This window comes from Heliangelus exortis, chromosome 1 (assembly GCF_036169615.1).
Source record: "Heliangelus exortis chromosome 1, bHelExo1.hap1, whole genome shotgun sequence".
NCBI lineage: Eukaryota > Metazoa > Chordata > Aves > Apodiformes > Trochilidae > Heliangelus > Heliangelus exortis.
The window spans coordinates 171,110,641-171,131,687 of record NC_092422.1 but is presented as its reverse complement, the minus strand read 5'-3'; the positions used below and the strand labels follow the sequence as shown (position 1 = coordinate 171,131,687).

The following is a 21,047-nucleotide window of genomic DNA, read 5'->3' as shown; positions in this document are numbered from 1 at the left end:
TGAACCTCTGCCTTATCATAGCTTTTGCAGGGCAGGGGGTGGAGTTGTTTTGAGGGATGAAACGTGTAGGGCTTCTGCTGATAAACATTCTTAAAGCTGTAGGTCAGGCTATTTTAACAAGTACTTTTACACAGGTTATTTTAAAAAGTACTTTTACACAAGCCATCTATGTTTTAGTGCCTTCATTACATAAACCCCATAATCCCTGAGAAAGACAGGTCACAGGTACTGTCCTCTAGAGCCAGAAAATTAGGGGGAGTAAGATTCAGCATGAAAGAAACCAGGGTAGCTGGAAGGGCTCCAGTAAGATAAGGGACAAGTTGGCTTGCAGAACTAGGACACATTTAGACCATTACAGAAGTGATGACAAACCAACAGTAGTAGGCTGCTGTGCAAAACACAGGTAAATAAAAGCTACCTCCAAACCAAATCAGGTTCATCTGGCTTCTACTACCCAACCACCTGTCTGAATGGGCAAATAAACAGCCTTGAGGTTTTGCTAGCATTTCAGATTTACATTCAGACAGGAATCACTTTCACACAGAAATCAAGTAGTGAGAAACATCTTTATTCCAAAAATTAAACATCCAATTTCAGAACATGAAGATGATTTTACACTGAGGCAAGTATTTCTGTCATTTCTTACTTCATTGTTAAGTGAAGGTAATTGAACTTCATAGTCTCCTTCAGGATTGAGTCACACTATGTAGAATTTTCCTTGTTCAATTGCCACAGAAGAGTTTAAAAAGTTGCTAAAATAATTTCACACTGACAAGTTCATCTTTTCAAAACACTTGGTCAATGAATTAATTTAATTTACCTTTATATAAAGAATCCAATCTGACACACTGCATTTGACTACAGTTACCCACCCCATTTAACAGTTCAGTTATAATATACTTAACTTTTGGAGCAAGGTGCATCTAATGTAAGTGTTACAATGTATAACTGCACCCAATCTTACAACAACTATATACAGTTTATATGCAACTAAACAACAACATGCATTATATTTACAGACTTTATACAACACCCCTGTGCACAAGTGCAAACTGTGACTAAAGATATTAAAAATTTAAATATTACAAATTGATTTTATTTATGAAAATTGAACCCCTCCTGGAAAAGGAGGTCTAGAAAAATTCTCCCACATCTGCTCTTTTATCACGACATTTACTTCTAGCCTTTGTCCGGGCCTTGAATGCTGCAGAGTTGTACAAGTGCTAGAAAATAAAAGGAAAAATTAACCACTGATGTTAAACAGGCTTATGCCCTTTAGTGATTTTTTTCTTATGTTAAACAGCTAAAAATATCTTTATTAATCTCTGAAGTAAACTGGTAGACCTTCTAAAATATATATACTATATATATATATATATATATATATATATAATATTCTATATCTTTGCACCAAAGGCTGATGAATTTTAATATTTAGACATTTAAAAGAGAGTTGGACTGTATAAGAAAGGCTGACCTAGGAACAGTGCTGGAAACTGGTCTTAACATCATACAGACAAAATGCAGATGAAGTTTTCCTCCTGCATTAAGCTTGGTAGTGGCATTCCACAAGTTGTTCATACATGTGATGAGTACATTTACAGTCAACAGAAAAAGGTCACACTCCTGGTGTCCATTTCACACTGGAGAGTTCAAGACACAACCTTTATACAGACTCAGCTTCTACTGTTTCCTGTAGGTTGCTAACCAAAAACCTATAGCTCTAAGAGCATGAATCTGTTAGCAATCACCAACCACAACCTTCAGAGCCTGCTGGGAGAAAAGGCACCTGCTATGTAGAAAATATACTTTAAGAGCTCAAAGACACATGCAAAGCCTTGGCTTTATCCAGTGACAATAGAGGGCACTCTTAGAACTACAGAGTGTAACAGAAGGTGACAGCTTCTGAAGTGCATGTTTGGAATACCATTTTATTCAGGAGAAATATATTAGTGCATGAAGTACAAAAAACCAAACCAAACCAAAAACATTAAGGTGCAATAACCTACCCTTTCAAAACGGGATATCTTCATTGTTTTAAGAGTTGCAGCATCTAGCATTACTGGTGGACCAAGCTCAAACACATTCCGAAGAAAGTCATTTGACTAAACAAGAAACACATTTGAATAATCAGTTTCTCCTCTAATTATCAAGTCTCCAAAGATGGCTACTGTTAAGTATTCCAGTAAGAAATAGGACAAATTTGAAAAAAAAATCATACTATCTTTTGCAATCATGCCACAGAACCCTTCTTCCTTTCATCAGAATAAGGCTAAGAACTAAACTGGACCTCTTAAGAAGAGAGATAATGATTTTTATTATTATTTTTTTTTTTGTCCCAGCAAACTTAGACACTATTCTGTTAAAACCTCTACACAGGACTAGGCAGCTGGACACAGATCTGTATCGTTTCACAATACACTGATTTTTAAACATCTGAATATTAAAGTACTATTCAAAACATGCAAAAAAGTTGTTACATATGTGGGCTCCCTCAGTCAAGTAAAAATGCAATTTTAACTAGACTGAAACATTTTAACCCCACGACTAACAAAGCTATTTCAGAGCCCATATTCCTAAGCTCCAGTTCCTGCTTCTACTACTTACCCAAACAGATGACTACTGCACAAGCAGTTCCTAGAACAGAGAAAAATATTATCTCTTCCCTTCTGGAAGGCTGTCATCATTAGGCTGCAAGCAGCATTCCTAATTTTTTACTCCAGTTTTGCATTCCTTTTTAAAGCCTTGAGCATGAAGGGTGGAGGCATGAAGCTTTATAGGAAGCAGATGACTACATGACTCAGCTGAAAGAGACCATAAGGATTCAGGAAGAATCCTGATGCTAAGAAGATATTCTGCTTCAATCTCTTGCTTCTTGGAGAATTCTTCTAATTGCTAACCCAGGACACTCAGGCTACAATTCAAAAGCAGCTTACCCAGACAGTTTTAGCTCACTGTAGTTCATTTTTAAGTGCTGTCTTTCACATTTCTGATACATTTTTCTTTGTAACAGAAGCCCATCATTTCACTATGTTCTACTGATGGTTTTATAATTCAGCTGAATTACTAACAAAGAAACCAGACAGGAACAGTCTGAGCACGTATCAAACAGCAGCTCACCTGTAAATGATATTGCATCCCTGACCCCAGAATCTCCTTGAAGGTATCATAAGTTTGTTTTTTAACCCAGCAGTCAATATACATGCGCTCAGGTCCAAACTTAACCATCTCTGTAGGAAAGTCACGCTCCTATTCAAAGTTAAAGCAAACAATATATGTATAATTAGCAGTCTTTTGTATTAGGAATTGTACCTGTGAACTTTTATTTTTATTAAAAAATCTGGCACACCAAAACCTTCCAAATAATAATGATCCGCACACAGAAAATATTTTTGTTTCATAAACTGATGCACACCTAAATGTTGGATCTCATGTAGCACTTTAAGCTGACATTTCCCAAGTCAGATAGGACTTTAAAGACAATATTTAACTTTCATATTTAAAATAACTTTAATAATTGATTTATCTCCTGAAAAACCAGTTCTCTGTGCAGGAGTCATCTTTCAGTCAGCTTGTAAGCCTCATTTAGTCCCCACCTTTCAAGTGTGACAAGCTACATCTATGACAATGGAACGTAAAAAGTGCTTAGTAAGTGACTCCAATTCTTCTGCAGACAGAGTCTCAAAGGTGACTTCAAGGCCTTCTCCTTATCCTGAGATTTTAAACTACTGTGTCAACTAATATTTCATTGGTGTTATCCATACAATAATATAAAATTATCAGATAATGTAATTATCTGACAAGTAAAAAAAAAAAAAAAAAAAAATCTATCTTGAGATGTGCAAGAGAAATAACAGTAACATAAGTTAGACATTTGTCTTAGAGGCTTTACTTAGAAGTTATGCCACTGATCAAGTATTTTTAGAATCCTGCTTTGCGTGTCGTTCTCTTAATCTGGATATGGAAATCCAGAAGATTATAGCACAACAAATAGGACAGCTCCTCTCTAATAAAAAAGTGCCACTTGGAGACATACCTTAGTAAGCTGCTTTTTGTTTATTATGCACAGCAGCTCAACATGAGATTTTAGTATGAACATTTTCAGAGGTAAGGACACCAATTTTGGACACCAAGTTTTCCATGAAAAAAATCTTCCCATTTTATAAAAAGCACTTAGTATTTACAGTGAAATGTTTAACCTTCTTTAAACAAAGAAATATGCTTCAATATGGAAGTCGTGTTTGGAGCAAAATAAAGCTTGACTTTCTATGTTCTGAAAAAAGCACGTGTATTTTGTGTAAGTGATCAGAATTTGAAATCTGATTTAAAATATTTTTTTCTCTTGCTTTCAGTGAAATGAAATTCTATTTATAATAGTAAAGCTATTTTAATTGAGTTATACACCCAAGTTAAAATCCAAACATTCCAAGTAAGACAAGAGAATCACCTCAACAGCTCGTAGAACATCCCTGAAGACAGATCGCTGCTTTCTTTTATCTACTTTGGCTCTGTGTTTGTTTCCATCAGTAGCCAGAGCTCTTAGTTTCTCTGTTAGAAGTTCCATATCTTCATAAAAGAAATCCTAGATAAAAAAATGTTGGTTTTTTTTTTTTTAGTTTCTGGCATTAACTTCTTCCCCTGCAAACAGGAAAATGGATCTCTCCAAATTCTGGGCAGGTAGACCTTGACAACCTCTTACTTTGTTATTTAGACAGAGAGGTGGCACTGACTTCCTGAGTTCCATGTGCAACATTTAAGCCAGTAAGAACAAAGCACACAGTTTACCCAGGTAGGACACTATCAAACTGTATTCTAGTGGTCAGAGGCACATTAAACAGTACAGCTCCTCCTTCAATGCATGTATATATATACCTGTCAATCTGTCCTGCTCCAGAATTCCAAGTGACTCAAACTGCCTAACTCATCTCTTGAACCTGGCTGCCACTCCTGTTGCCAAGCTGAGAGCACTTTCAGGTTATAAGCACAGAATTCATGCTGTTGGAGATGGATTGTGAGACACTGTTAGACTGACAGTATGGAATATTTAGTCATAAATCTTGCATGGGGTGGAAATTAAGAAACAGTTTTTAAAAATTCTTAAAATACTCCAATTCATAGCTGTTTAACAGGAAATATTTTCTCCTCTGCATTTGTTATTTCAGTGGTAGTTCAATTACTAAGAATGTATGTAAACTTATATAAAAGAAGTTTTTGTGGTTTTTTTTTTTTTTAATCTGAATGTTTTGTCATGTCAGCTGACTAGGCTGAGTTTGCTTTTGAAAGAAACTGGTCAAAGGGAAAACATAGTGTGCATTTTCAATCTGCACTTAAGGATCCAAAGAGCAGATCTTGTAATGATTAAAGGGGAGTATCCTCAGTAGAACAGAACAGGTTTTCCATGATTATAGCCTCACTCATTAATGCATTTTGCTTACTTGCAATCAGTTTGAACAAGTAAAGCATCTAGTTCCAGTCTCTTCTTGGGTTCAAAGTTGCCTTCCACAGCCAATAGACTCAAATCCCTCTGTTTGCAATTATACAGAAATCTCAATATATAATTCCAGATTATGCAGTGTTAGTGGGTCATATATCCTGACTCAATTGGAGTTATGTTCTCACTTGGGACAGTGGTCTTGCAAGGCACAGCAGCCTTGATCAAAAAAGTAAGAGCCATTCAGGCAGCATTCCCACATTGCACTATGGGTAAATGGAGATTATTTTCTTCACTGCTATCAAGAAATAGTTCAGGAATTGATAATGCACACTGAAGAATGTAAAGCCAACTTTAGCTGTGTGTGAGAATACTGAAAAACTTGCACCTAATTCGACTCAAAGGCAAACCCCAAGAAATCTCACCAAATAAGGCAACATGAATTTCTGTGCAGAATGTCCAAATCCTTTCAAAATTCTCCCTCCTTAAATTGACTGACTAGTCTCCAACTGACTAAACCAGTTACAGATTCTGTAAAACCATCATGCAATACTAGCCATAATTCTCAAGGTACCAAAACAAGGATACTGAAATAACAATTTCAGCTGTGAGCACAGAATCACTGAAACTTGTCTGCATTAGTACCCAACAAGCATTCCCACTGCAGTGAACATACACTGTTTTATCCTGGAAGCTCTGATGTTGGATTTAGCTTTTAAACCTTGTAACTCTTCATTTCTAGTTGTTCTTCCATACTGTTTGATGTGTTTTATTGTATTGGTCCTATTTTGCAGTGTGGAGATTTGTCTAAAAATTATAATTAAACTGCTGTAAGACATGGCTTTGCTCACATTGGGGCAGACTCACTACAAAGAACATAACCCAGTGCCACTTTTAGAGATCCAGGGTGCTACGAAACGGGGGTGAAGTATTTGTTTTGTTACCATCTCAATGCTAGAAAATTTAGTTGGTAACATCTACTTACAGCATCTGTTTCACGTGCCAGTTCAAACAGAAGGGCTAGTGTTTCTCCAGCAGCTATTCTCATGTTAAGATCATCACAAGATAGCAGACTTGGAAGTTTATGCAAGTGCCTAAGGAATAAGTCACATTTCATTAGGTTGTAAATTTGGTTGACACTGCTTCATTGCATAGGAAAAAAACAGTCACTGCAAATTTTGTTTTCCAAGAAAAATAACTCACAGTTCAATTTTTTTCTTCACTTCATTCATTGGACAAATGGTCAACAGAAGTGTCCATGCTAAGAGAGCACTGATGTGGAGCACAGTATTATGGGTACTTGAAACACCATTAGTGTCTCTATCTCGTTGATAAGCCTTTGTGAAGATATTTTCCAGGCATTCCATAGTAGAGTACAGTTCCTGAACACAGGAAAAGATCATGGAAGTGGCTTAAAAGTCACACATTTTCATACTATTTATTTTGAAAGTATGGTAAGTATTATTTATCCTCACCGTAATGTCATCAGTGACAATGAAACAGCAAATGCCTAAGCAGGTTGCACACTAAAACAGAAGGAAAAGAAGTGTCAGTATTTGACATTAGTTTGAGACTGAAACCATAGCAGATCAAAAGTCTTCAACCCTGTTTAATTCAGATACTTTGTAACAGTTAGCTCTTACTCTAGTCTCAGAGTGATTTTACAACAAATGATATTCACAAGCCTTCTCTTTTCCTGTAGTATTATTTAATATGATTTACAAAACCATTCCAAAAAGATACATGTAACATTCCTTTCACCCAATTATTTTAAATCCCTGTAGGAGTCACTAGCAGACATTATTCTGGTAAACAGAAACGAACATCTGGTATCAACACACAGCTGTGGGAAATATTTTTCCCTCTGTGCACTATTACAATTAAATTGCATGAGGACACTGACTTTAAGAACCTCTCTAAGCACTATCCAACTTTTTTTTTTACTCTTCCCTGTCCCTATAGTCTACCCAGTCTCCTCCCACAAAGAATAAGAAAAAAACGTTTGCAAGTCACATTTGCACTAACCAGGGAGGACTAAAAACTACACTTAAGCAGCCCAAGCTTTAATAGTTTTTATTCGTAGAAACAAATGCTGTTGAACTACTACTCCCTCCTCTTCCTGCTGAGAGCATCCATGGCAACACAGCTTGAGTAAAATATGAGAAATAGACACAATAAAGGCAAGTTGGAGAATGTTAGTTAAGTTTATAAAAAAAAAAAACCTACAACAAACCCTTGGCAAGAGCTTTAGACTATTCAGTCCGTATTTTGAGCTTATCACTGATGTATGAGATGACTAGGTGAAACTTTTGGCAATACAAATGTATCCCACATGTAGTTCTATATCTGCTATTGGTAATTTTATCATATATAAATATATTAGCATAACTAGCAGTTCTCTGCTATAAAAAAGTTAAAATTATTATGGGAAGGATGTATCAGTCAGAGGGAAAACTTGTTTTCCTATATGACTTCAGCATCAGTCCTTAGAACTGTAGTAAGGAGGACTGCAATAAAGCTGAGTTAAGACACTGGACAAACTGCTCCATGTAACAGCTCTTTAAGGAAGTTCCTGGGTTGGAAAATTACGTTCAAGCTTTAGGTGGAACTTTTTAAGCCAATGAAAAGAGCTATGGGTCATTCAGAGCATACGTCAACACGAGTTTACAGTAGTGTAGTAACCTTTTGTTCTGGATTACACAACAGTGAGCTGGTTAAACTGCCCTCTGCCCTTGCCTGACAAATAAACATTTTATACTTACAGCCTGTCTGGCTTGGGTACTGGCTGTTCCATCACAGACAATCTTCTTCAGAACTGGACCAAGGGTCTTAAAAACCTCTTCGCTCTCAATTCCTGACCCCATCTGCACACACAGAAGACATGCCAGTCCAGCAGCAGCACACTGCTCATCACTCTTACCTAGAGATTAACACACCATGATGAGTTATCACCTTGTGCATGGCTTCCTTCCTTTAAAAATAATTAGTCTGAAAACTTCCAAGTGAAAATCCATAAATCAACAGATAGAGGATAATTTCAGTGAATCTTCTAGGTCAGTTAAAATACAGCATCTAAATTCAAAAAAGGAACATAGTTCTAACTAAATTAAGCACTCTGGAAAGTACCAGACAAGCCTCGCCATCTTAATTCCTTTTAAACACTAAGCTGCTTCATGGGGATTATTGCTTTCTAATAGTAAGCATGTTAATTACCTTTCTTTATGCAGCGTTCAATGCTATCAGTTAGTGTCATCCTCCTTTCCATGATAAATTCATAGAGTATTTTAGAAGAAAAAGCACTTTTCAGACTTTCAAGAGCTGCTTGTCTTGTCTTTGCACTGTTAGAAGAGAGAAGGAAGAGGTCCTGAAATCAGCACATATCAGTTATTGCTCAGTCTTCGTTTATATGGTAGTTTGCATTTCTCTGAACCCAGAAGAAGAGGAACCCACAGCAGTACCATGAAGTATGAGATCCTAGGAGTTCCCTCCTTCCTCAAGGACAAGGAAGCTTACACTGTAGATAGAGTTCACAGTAATACACCAAGCTAAAAATAAGGTCACTCTACTTCAACCTATTAGGATAGTCTGTCATTCATCCAAAAACTTGGTAGGGGAAGAGAGGTCTTTTCAGATACAGAAGAAAGTAAGTCCTCAGCATGAAGCTGTCATTTCAGGAGGCATATCAAAGATTTTGATGCATATTTCCCTTACTATATCAGAGGAAGCCAGAAAACAATGTATGAATGCATTTCTTCAAAGCATACTATACCTCTTGTCCAATGTAAGGTCTATAAATCCCTTCAATTTGTATTCCAAGTCTTCTTGAGTGGCTTCTTCATCAACTTCAGGCCCTAATCCAGAGGAAATAATGTATTTCTACTGATATACATTTTATTAGCAGACACTGTAATACCCAACATTCAACATTTTTAATGCTAAGAAAGTTGTTTAACATGAACAATAGCTACAGAACTGTTCAGCAGTACAGCAACAGTATGGTGTCAGGCCTACTACATCACAGCACCCCTTAAAACTGATCTATTGATACCTCTGTGCTGTTTCTGTACCTAATTCTTACATGTGACAAATTATTGAGGAAGCTAATCAGGTCTTAAGTAAATTTCCTATAACTCATGCCCATCAGCCAATCCTGTCAGCAGCACAATTTCATCCAGGCCTAGAATCCAGCAGGGTGTTCACCACCAATGCAGTGCATGCTAAGCTGCCTGTCCTATTTGGCATCATTTCAGATGTCTCTGCATCAGCAGCTCAATTAAGGGCAGGAAGTATTCACAGGGGGGGCTCCTTGCCTTATCCCCCTGTAACAGGCTTTTTCAGGTCCCTTTTTCTAACAAAATGACATTAGAGCAGCCCAGGTAGCAGAAGCAAATTTCAAATCTAGATCAAAAGAGGCAAATGTGACTCTTTCCACCCTAAACTCTTTGTGCAGTTCTTGCCACCTCAACTACATGTTATGAAGATCAATCTTTTTTAATGCACCTCAAAATTCCTACTGTCTTCAGAAAGTAGCATTGTATAATAGAAAGTACAACAGTTTCATGAAAGGCTCATGAAACATGGGAGTATATTCTTGCACAATAATCATTAGATTAATAATCTTAAGAGTGTTTAACAGAATGTAATTATTTTGCTACTGCTACTTACAGTCTAGTACTGCAGCTTTTAGGTAAACTCAAGTTTTACATTTCCAAGAAGATGAAAAGGTATAAATGAAAGCATTTACCATCCTCGGTGAAGCTAGCAGGATCACTGAAGCCGCTGCAGTGGCTCATAGTTTCAATTGAGGCATCTTCATCACTAAAAGGCTGCACATTTCTGGGCTGACCACCTGAAGGAAAAAGAAATAGAACAGTCTGGTCACTTTTCATATACAAAAGGAAGATTCTAACACCAAAAGTAGAATTTAACCCTCCCAACAGATTCACTCTCCCTGATCCAGACACAGAGAGCACATTTCCTTCCCTTGCTTCTCCCTTTACTCCCACCCATTTTGAAGACTTAGTTGGCTCTGTTCTAGAAGATCATTTGTGAATGGTGGGGAAGAGCTCACCCAGTTTTCAAAACATTCTCATAATTAGTAGCTCCAGATTTAGGATGATCTTTCTACCATCAGCTTCAGGTTATGCAATGTCCTGTGACTGTACTTTAAAAATAGCTCTATATTAATTTAACCGCTAGGACAAGCTCCCTAAAAATATTGCCACAATCTTTATTTTTCAGTTTTGAGGAACTTCAAGCCAACGTAAGTTAAACATTCAGGTAAACATACCTTACCCAGGTCAATGAGGGATTTACAGAATTAAGTGTAGTACGCGCAACATCAGCAATGTCTGACCCTATTTTAATACCAAATTACAAATAAAAGCCGCAACAGTAAATGCTTCCAACAAGGGAACAGTTTTCCCTGTCAGCACCCAGAAGACCAGTTCAGTAACATTAACTTTTTTGAAGAAAGCAGTATTTTTTTCACCAGTTCTCATCTCTACAGCTTTTCATATCTTTTTATAACAGCATTGAGATGAAGGCATTTCACCTACTGATACTGTCATTTCTGCTGCTGTCCTATCCTAGCACCTAATTTGCATTTTCTAAAGCAGATCAATTAAAGAATAGTTTTACTGTTATTTCTCCAACACCTTCCAAATGTCATTTCAAGAACTAGGAATTCTGCTCTTCCACCTATTTTTTTGTGGTACAACCTATTCTAATTTTTTTCATAAGGCAATGCACAGTTCTTGCCAGCTTCAGGCAGGCTTCCTGACTACCAAGATCTCCAAAAAGTGTTTTTAACTCAATGGAATCAACCTTGACTTAATCAATATACCAGTGCTTTCTAGTAAACTTAAATCCCCATTTAGGACTTCCAGCTCTTAGCTGAGAACTATTTACTTGTACCACTGGACTTTTACGTTTCCTATAACTACCAAGAACAAAACATTAGCCAATATCCAGGACAAAGAACTTGGAAGCTCAGAGCTCTGGCACGACCACTTTCTTGCTTTTAGTAATGTCAAGCAGGGAAGCTCAAAGGCAGAAGTGGCATGAATGACTGCCAGCCCTTCACAAATTAAAATAAAAGGAGCGGCAGAAAGACCCAGGGAATTGCTCACTTCCTGAGTATTTGATAACCAGAGAGATTCCGCTCACAGCTACAGTAGCCTCAAGCGCAATGTCTCATCACGCCACAAAACCTCCATTCTACCATGCATCACACCTCAGCCACACACATTCGGGATCCCTATGAAGATGTTTCTTTCCTAATACTCTTTCTAAGGCTAAGAAGAGGGTTTTTTTTAAAATATATCGCAGCCTTTCAGATCACAACGCGCAGATCTACAGCCACGCCAACCACCAAAACCACCAGAGTGACAGCAGCAGCCGGCTCCCCCGCCCCGGAAGGGCCCACGCCGTCGGCGGTGGAGCAGGGCCAGACACCGCAGCCTATGCCTGCCGGGGACGCGTCCCGGCGCCTTTAACCAAGGCCCCGGCTCCCTCTGCCGCCCCAGGGCCAGCCAGGAGGCACCGCCACCGCGGCGGACATGGGGCCCCCGGCGGGGCCGGCGCCGGCCGCTGCCCTCAGGGCGCTGCTGTCCGCCGGCGGCGCCAGGCACGGCCGCTGCCACCTCCCCGGGGCCGCCCGCGCCCCCGGGCGCATGCGCGCAGGCGGAGGGAGGTGGCGGTTTCGGGGTCGCCCCCTTGACAGCCCCATGGCGCCGCTCGGCCCGCGCTCAGCTCCGGCCGCGGCTCCCGTCCCGTCCCGCCCAGCAGAAAGCTCCGCGGCCGCAGACGTCGGTCCTGCCGCTACCCCCGGAGCCCCGCGGTGTGCCGGGGCGCAACCGCCCTGAGCGGTCGTGCCGGCTGCGGCCTCACTAAGCCGGCAAAGGCCGCCCCCGCGGCGCCTTGGGAAACGTCGGGCGAGATCCGCGCCCCTCGAGGCCGCCCGCTCCGAGCCGCCGCCCGCACTCACCGGCTCCGCGCTGGTGGTTGCTCCCCCGCTTCTTGGGCTTGGGCATGGTCGCAGCGGCGCTCAGCTCGGCTCGGCTCCCGCGGCCCCTCTCCGGGTCTCGGTCTCTCTTCTCCCCCCGGCCCGGGAATCAGCGATAATCAGCCGATAGAAGAGCAGGATCGCTTTTTACTCCAACGCTTCTGCGAGGCCGATTTCCCGGTCCGGGGCAGCGGGGGTGATTGGCGAACGCAGGCAGAGGACGAATCGGCGGCGAAGGCAGAAATCCCCGTGGAGGCCCGCGAGCGGAGTCGATGCATCTTTCTCCTCTCAGACACCCGGGGCGAAAGGCGCAGAGGTGGGGCCGCCGCCGCTTTTATAGCCCGCCTGGCGGCGGGGGCGGGGCCACGCGCCGCGCCGTCGCCGCGACCAATGGGCGGGCGGTGCGACGGCTCGTGGGTGACTCAGTCGCGTGAGCCTGTGACGCAGCCGCGCTGCCGCCCACCCGTGGCGCTGCGTCGTCATAGGAGATTCGCGCGCCCCGCCCCGGTGCACGCTGGGAGCGGCGGCCTTGGCTGTCAGCCCGTGGGTGACGGGGAGGCGGCGTCGGTCCGGCTTGACCCACCGGCGCCGGGGCGCGGCATTGGGCCGACACCGGGGGCTGGCAGCGGCCAGCGAGGTCCCCGCTGTGGGGCTGGCGGTGGGGGCCAGCGAAGGGTGACGGGCTGGCGGGCTAGCGCGTCCCCGCCCTGGCGCTCCGCACCGGTAGGGCCTTCTTTGGGCGCCTGAAAATCCCGCATGGGCGGCCCGGCGCCAGCAGCGGGGCGAGCGGGCTCGGCGCAGGGTGCCGGGGAGAGATCCCAGGCGGGGCGGACAAAGGAGCAGCGCCTTGTTCCCACGCAGTTTGCTGCTTTATGTGGGTGTTGTGAACCGGGCCGTGTGTCGGTGGCAGCGAAAACGGGTCGGTTCTGACATAGGAAGTAGTTGTCGGTGGACGGGGACGTCTTTAGCTCTGCTTTGCGTGTCCGCTTTAAAGGAAGTGGCAAATGGGTTCGACTCTGCCTTTTGTTTAGAACCTTGTGAATACAGCATAGCTTGGTTCCTTCTTCATACTTTTTTTTTTTTTTTTTTGTCACATTTTTGTTAGTAACAGCTTTTAGACTTGTAAGTCTGTATGGTGCTATTTTTAATCCAAATTTAGTGTTGTGTGTTTTTTCTCATTTCTGCTGAGCTTCAAATAAATACAGGATAGCATTACTTTCCAGAGACTGGATTATAATGTTTCTGGAATGCAAATAATGTTTGTGAAGTCTCACTGATGGGCTGTAACAGTACTGCAGCATTTGAGGGAGGGAAGGCAGTTTTGTGGAACATGCTGAAAAGTTACATAAGCCAGAACAATGGCTGCACTGTTTATATTCCCTTTGCATACAAACAGTGTTTACACAGAGTTCCAGAAAGGTAAACTTTGATAACAAATCTATTTAAATGCTACATGAAAAATAAAGCAAGGAGGGTTGAGTGACCCATTTGTGGGCGTTGAATGGGGAAACACTGGTGGTGTCTGTTGCTAGAAGATGACAGCTGCTGGAAGTTGTGGCACCTGGGGTGCTGGTAGAGCTCAGTGTTCTGCATTGCTGTGCAGTGTGAGCTTCCTGGTGAAAATCCCTCGAGCACAGAAAAGTCAAATTGCTGGAAGGTTCTAGCCAACTCTTTTCATATCCTATTTAAGAAGTACAGAAAAGAGACAAAAGGCAGTACATACTGCCTGTGTACAGGAGTGTTTCAGGCACCAGTTCCCAGCATGAAATGTTAGAGCAGGAGACAGCTCTCCAGGTGAGCAGGTGGGGGAGTTGGAGCTAAATAAGGTGAAACTGTACCCTTGGGTGTACAAGGCTATATTAGACCAAGGGAGCAGTGCTGGGTAAGCTACAGCAACTACTGGCAGCCAAGAAAACTTGAACAATGTGCATGTTTGGGGTGGGAGATGCCAATAACATGTTGGTGTGGTCAGTCACGTCCTAACCACTTCCTTTCTGCTGGCCCTCTTAATGTCTAGATTAATCCTGGAGGGGCAGGCTGACTGGCCTGGAGTGAAATCCTCACCTTTGTGCTGTTAGCCCTGCCTCATGGCAGAGCTGCCTGAGGCTGATGGCAAGGACTGGGTTTAATGCTGAACTCCTTTTTGGATGTGGCAGAGAGTAGGAACAGCACACAGAGGTGTGTGTGTGTAGGTGTGAGTATCATAGAATCATAGAATTGGCTGGGTTGGAAGGGACCTCAGAGATCATCAAGTCCAACCCTTGATCCGCTGGAAGAATGAAGTGTGTAGCCTTTGTATGTTTGAAGATGGCCTCACCAGGACAGGTGGAGGTAAAGCCCTGCAGAGGGAGGGGAGAGAATGTTGGAGCTGAGGTGGGAAAAGCAGCTGCTAAGGTACAGAATAGTATTGACAGACTTAGTTTGGTCAGGTTGCCAAACTAAGTTATAAAATGTGACAAAACCAAAGAACTCACAGCTGCCTTGAGTATGCGACCACTTTAAACTTTACTTGGGCTTCTGAAATAGAGTCCTCAGGTTACTGAGATTCCCTGCTTATCTGGCCAACAGGTCAGTGGGGTCACACAAGAGGAGCTGCATACAGCTGCTTAGTTTTGCCATCTGTGTGTCACAGAACAGACTCTTTGTCTCAGTTGCTGACTTGTTGCCCACTATCCTGATTTATCCCATTGGCAGGAGTGCATGGCACCAGTAGGCTGGCTCACAACAGCTTTCTAACAAAAATCTCTGGCTAAAAGGAGAGTCATGTGGTGCTGGCAGTCTGTATATCCATTGTCTGACTTGTACTGGAGCTGCTGGTGTCTGGGTGTCACGGTCCCCCCGGTACCAGTGATACAAACAGTAGGTGAGAGGTGGCATCCTTTGGAGAAAGGTGTTTTATGAAGTGGCAAAGCAAGCTGGGAGGAGTTGGTGACAGCAAGGCATGGCAGTGGCTTCACTACCAAGGAGGAGCAGACCCACAACACCCAAACAAGAAGGGCAAAGCAAGTCTGGTGATGGTTACAAGTGATCCAAGTGACTACAGTGATAAGGAGGTTTGAGGTCAAGGCAGAAAGCCAGGTCAGCAAGTCAGGATCAGAGTGTCTTCAGTGACAGTAACCAGGGCCAGACAGCTACTAGTCTGATGGTCACCAGACAAACCCACAGCAACAGGAAGGATTGGAGATGAGCCCAGGTGGATCAGGGTCTGGGACAGTATCTACATGGCCAGGCACAGGTGTCTGTGTAACATAGCTCAGGCAAGGACTGAGGGAGAATGCTTTGATCCAAGTGCAGCTCCTGAGCAAAAGTAATCAGTCCTCTCACAGCTGCTCATGCAGCACTCTGATCCAGGGCTACTTGCCTACACCACTCCATGGCAGAACTGCTTTTAAAACACAAGGCAGCTTAATGCTGCCAGAGGCCCCAAGAAAAGGTCTAATGAAGAACTTGAGCACAGCTAAGGGATATAGGTATGTGACTGACTCAGTATTATGTGGCTTGGTAAGTATTTGTATGGCAGAGTTTCCTTTACAGACATATAAACCATCATCATTTATGGAAGTTGGAGGCATGGCCAGGCATACTCAATCTACACCATTAAATGCTGTAAAGTCAGAAATGAAGGAATTGCATGGATCCTTGTTTCAGATGGCTGAAACCTCCTCTTATCACATGCTGCTTCTACTGTCTTTGCAGACGAAAGCCTTTGGATATTTCTTTTTCTTTTTGCTGTTACCTAGGATATGACTCTAGACCAAGAAGAGAACCCAGGCTCATGCTGGTTGCCTTGTATTGCCTGGTCAGCTTTCCCACAATAGCAAAAAAATCTCAGAACCAAGAAAAGAGTCCAAAGCTGGAAGATGGGCCATGATAAGGCAGACCCTGGACAGAGACTCTGAAATGCCTGTGTTTCTAGTGACCTACCAGGACTGTAAGGCCTTCAGAGTTTGAAACTGTAAGCTCCTCACTCTGCAACACTTAATGCTCCAATTGCTGTCACCATTGATGTGTAGCCTCACTGCCCAAAATATACCTGCCTGTAATGAATTATAGTTACAACCTTCCTCTGTTCCAGCTGTAATTGCTGCAGTGCTGAGCTTCTTTGGGACTTGCAGGCTTTTAGGCAAAGCAACTCAAAATTCAAATAAAAATACAGAGAAGGAAAGCCAAGAGCTGCAGCTTTTTTTCCTTGGAATGCTGGAACATGTATAGGAGGCCTAAACAGTTCCTGCCATAATATTTCAGGTTGCAGTAAAAGTTGTACAGCATCCAGGTTGGCAGTCCTTTTGGTTTTCTTACATTTGCCTCTTATCTTCTTATTTATATTTTGGAAGCCTGACCAGTTTTGGTCCAAGTACACTGAAGAACCCCAAGTCCATAACAAAATTAAATGTGACTGCAGGCTTGCTATTGGAAGAGCCTGAGGGAGTTTTGGCCTTAGCTGAAGAAGTAACTTCAGTCACAGAGGGAAGCTCCTGGTGACCACAGCTGACTGAAGTCCAGAGCTGTAAGATGATGCCAAAGCAGCCCTGTGTGTTCCTGTGATTTCCACAGCCTTGTGTGTATGGGCACACAGAGGATGTTCTGAAGGGAAAAGAAAGCAATCGGGGAAGAAGTTCAATTATTTATGGTGAATGGCTGGATTTAGCAAGCTGAGACAGAGGCATGACCGTGCAAATCAGCAAAATAGTTAATGGATAAAAGATACCATCCTCTCACAGCCCTCGTGGTGTTTCTATTATATACACAGTGCTAGCAGCAGATATTGCACTTTGCTCATAAAAAGAAAGATGGCTCATGCTCATTCAAATTTACAGTCCTCTTTAAATTAACAATTGATGCAGTATAATATATGGTGACTTTAGAACCACAGAATCACTTTGACTGCTATGCAGCTGAGCACATCCTCAGTCACATGCTACCCTGACTTTCCGCTGCAGGGGGGTTCAGCTGCATTCATCCTCTACTTATTTTGGATGATTTAATCTATATTATACTGATACTTACCTCCTTTCCTTGAGGCAGATCCTTCACTCCATATGTATGATTTATTCATGCTTAACTTTTTTGGACCTCAGAAGGAATTTTTCCTGGAAAGTCATGAAGAAGCAATGCATACTTAAGCTGTCTGGTACATAAACCATTATTAATTTCATACCTACATTTGGCTGCTTGAACTTCAACTGTCACTGTCTATAGCAACTGGCCACAAACATATCCCTAACAATAACAGCATTATAGAGTAACTGTGCCCCATGGAAAAAGAAAGATAAGACTCTGTCAAACATAAAGCCCTTGCAAACATTTTGCCATAGCTAAGAACATTTTACTGGAATAAGCAAAAAGAAGTAACAAAAAATGTGTGGGTGTCTGTTTTTGTTTATTTGTTTATTAGTTTATTGTTTTTTTGGGGGCTTTAGTGAACAAACATCTTCAAGTAATGAACATCAGTGCTTTTGTAAAACTGTGTTGTAAAAGCAAGTATTTCATGCCTCTTAAGTCTTTGTATGTTGTCAGTCTGTGTCTTGCTTCACTTGTTTCTCTGCCTGTTTTGCAAAATTTTGGGTTTCCTAATTGTGACCACTGAGTTGATGGTAAGTGTTACTGAAGGAAACCAGCAGTTTTCTGCTATTCCAAAATGGGGTGAGGGGGTGGGTGTTTTTTGGGTTTTTTTGATGGTTTTTGGTTGGTTGGTTTGGTTTTAAATCTAGGTTCAAGTTTAAATCTTAATGACTTCCATCCTCTCAAGTTAATTTCTAAGTACCAGGGTTGGGTAGAATTAAAAGACTGTGACACACCCTTTCTCCTAGCATGTGCTACAATAATCAGTAGTACACATCTTGTTCCCCTTAGCAAACAAATTTCTATTGCATTAGAATGCTGTTGACCCAATATTGATTAGCCAATATTCAGTGTTATTTGTAGCTAAACCAGCTAGTTCTCTGTTTCTGCCCCATTATTTTCAGGCAATGTGTACAGAGGCTCGTTCCACTGAAAATTAGGATGGATTAAATAGCAGGAAACAAGACTCCAAATCTCATTTCTGTCAGTGCTTTAGCCCAAATGACTCCATGCTCACATTTCCCTGTCCTTTTCTAGCTGTTTGCCAGGCACTTGGCTGGGCTCTGCTGCCTCATTTGGTGAGACACAACTGCAATCCATAGTCCATGTTTGTATTTGCTGGGACATTTTTAACTGTGTGTCCCAGTTGGTGCTGGCCCATGGGCAATGATGTCCCATCATTGCAGTCATGAAGTGGAAGGACACTAATTTGGCCTAACCTGCCATCAGTTGTATCCCCCACCACATGTGCCACGTGTGCCAGTGACAACTGGAAGCGTGTTCCTAGTGTTTCTGTTCCTTCTGAACAGCACCTTGCCGTGCATTTCCCCATCACTTGGGAGAGTGGAACCTTCCTTGCCTTGGGAAGCACAAGCATCGTGCTCATTTTGCCAGGTTATACAGCTCAGGGGTAGCTCAGATGCTCAGTGCTGCAGATGTTCTTGGTTGTTTTTGGAAAGGGCTTTTGCTGTCCTTCCCCTGGAGGCAGATGAACAATGAGAAGGCAACACCACCTTCCAATAATTCTTTGCCAAGACACACATCATTTTGCAAGAGGTCCCTTTTGATGAAGTTATAAAGGATTAGTCTTGTTTGTCTTCAGTAGCAGAAGTCCAAATAAAACAGCGTAGCACAAAAGAGGAGAAGGGACCTTTTTTTATCTGCCAGTACAAATATTTGCTCTTCTAGGTAGGTTCATCACATAACCTCTTAAATGAACTCATTCAGCTGCAATTTAATTCTAGTCAAGTTCCAATTCCCTGATCTGCATGTGGAAGGGTGTTGCCAAAGATTGGCCTTCATCTTATCAGAGCAATTAATTTGTGACCAGCATTTATCAGCTTGTCCTGCTAATAAACCTCACCTTCACCTCTCCTGTGCTGTTTACACTTCTGGGAGCAGCTGGTTCCTTTCTCAGCCTTTGTTTTTGAAGGTGCCATGCAAATTCCTTGGTGCAATATTCTTCCTATGTTAGCTTAAACTATTTGAATAAAACATCTAAGTCAGAACTTAGGTAGGCTGAATGACTACAGATGTCCTTTTTCCATTGACTACAGGAGTCTCTGGTCACTGTGCTCCTAATTTATGCATTTTTGTGAAGTACCTGCAGTTGGGCAGCATGAATCCAGGCTTTGATGCTGTTGGGTTTTATCTCCTTGCCAGTCTTAAAATCTTTCTTTGCACTGTTTCCCTTGGGAATTTGTCTCTCTTGAACATAGATGGCCAGTATTCCAGATGATAAACATTCTCATCACTGTTATCAATAGCTCTCCTGCTTCTCTGCCAATTGGAAATAGTCTGAAATAGTTTGCCAATATGTTTACTTTAAACAGGTCTGAATTCAGTACTGTATTTCCTTCCTCCCCATGATTTACATTTCATCAACTCCTTAGTTTGGACCTGAAATTCATGTTAGTCCTGAAGTCCATGTTTTTTCACCATGGATTATTAAATTATACTTTATTTCTGTCAGCCTAGACCTTATGGTCAGTTCTTCCTAGGCAATATTTAAAACCTCTTTATCGCCTCCAACATTACATGAAAATTTTGAATTTCATTAACAGCCTTTTGTTTCTGGTGGCCTGGTCATTAGTGGCAGCATTAGGCTGCTTGCTCCCAGGAACAAGAAATTCCTGTTGGAAGTCCACATTTTGTGTTGAATAGTCACCCACTTGTTGCTTATACATTTGCCAAGCTGCCCAAATAATGAGTGTTGAAAGATGTCATTTTTAATAATAAATTTGTTTTTCAAATGGAAGGAAATGTAACAATAAAGCTGTTATCAGCTCTCATGTAATTGCAGCTCTATTTCCATTCCATCAGTGGAAAGTGCTGCTTATTTGAAAGATGATTATTTGATTGCTGCTTGAGTGCTGCTTATTTGAAAGGTGATTTCTCACTGCAAGTTGCACTGCAGCTTCTGGAACCTGCTGAGTCCTATTCTCCGTTATCTGAATAATATACAGATTTCATTCTTCTCTTTACACTGAAAACTGTGGTTCACTCTTGGAGAGAAAAGAGTTTCAGTTGCTGGATTTCAGTGAGCCAGGGAGAGGAGTGGCAGAGGTAATTTCCAAAGGAGGGAGAGGTGATCTTTTTCTGTGGTGTCAAGAGAGCCAATAGCTACATGGCTTTTATTCTACCTAAGTTAAAGCAAGGGAATACCAGGCTGTACACCATGTGGTACCTTAAGGTCAAAGTCCTGGCACAACCCAGATACTTCTTAATCCCTGCCTTTGTTTGCCCCACAGAATGACTGACTCTACTTTCCCTCCCCATGTCACTCTATTCACCATCTCCATGTCCTCCCTCTCTCCAGAGCTTCTGCTTCACCTGTATTTGGGTATGCTGTGTCCCTTTTTTCCTTGTCCCATGGCCACCATGATTCCCCTCTTTCTCATCCTTCTCCCCTTCTTTTTCACAGACTCAGACACTTTGGACTTACACTGAAAAGAGCTGAAATCTCCACAATGCTAGAAGATTTTATCAACTTATTTTCTGAGAGGTGGGCAGTTCCAACTATTATTGGAAGTGCTGGACACTAGCTAG

General features: G+C 42.0%; 1 protein-coding gene across 2 annotated transcripts; it reads right to left on the bottom strand.

Moving 5' to 3' along the window:
* Positions 1-547: 547 nt before the first annotated feature.
* IFRD1 (interferon related developmental regulator 1) lies at positions 548-12,780 on the bottom strand. 2 transcript variants are annotated; one of them, XR_011723921.1, is made up of 13 exons: positions 12,420-12,780; positions 10,176-10,280; positions 9,201-9,282; positions 8,645-8,769; positions 8,194-8,351; positions 6,907-6,957; positions 6,635-6,813; positions 6,417-6,525; positions 4,448-4,582; positions 3,121-3,249; positions 2,608-2,804; positions 2,010-2,105; positions 548-1,223 (listed from the first exon to the last, which is right to left on the bottom strand). XR_011723921.1 is itself a non-coding variant. In XM_071733642.1 (12 exons), exons 1-12 carry the CDS (start codon positions 12,463-12,465, stop codon positions 1,134-1,136), a joined length of 1,305 nt encoding a protein of 434 aa, XP_071589743.1. In that variant the 5' UTR covers positions 12,466-12,769; the 3' UTR covers positions 548-1,133. The 2 variants fall into 2 exon arrangements, 1 of the variants encoding a protein (XP_071589743.1); XM_071733642.1 differs by lacking the exon at positions 2,608-2,804 and having other exon boundaries at positions 12,420-12,769.
* Between the last annotated feature and the right edge of the window lie 8,267 nt (positions 12,781-21,047).

What these genes read in the sequence shown, in the direction of transcription:
- IFRD1 (XM_071733642.1), bottom strand. Translation starts at nt 12,465, where the DNA reads ATGCCCAAGCCCAAGAAGCGGGGGAGCAACCACCAGCGCGGAGCCG. An exon ending in TGCTAGCTTCACCGAGGATG is followed by an intron (nt 9,283 to 10,175) that starts GTAAATGCTTTC and finishes CCTCTGGATTAG; the next exon opens with GGCCTGAAGTTGATGAAGAA. An exon ending in ATGTTCTACGAGCTGTTGAG is followed by an intron (nt 3,250 to 4,447) that starts GTGATTCTCTTG and finishes AACTTTGAATAG; the next exon opens with GAGCGTGACTTTCCTACAGA.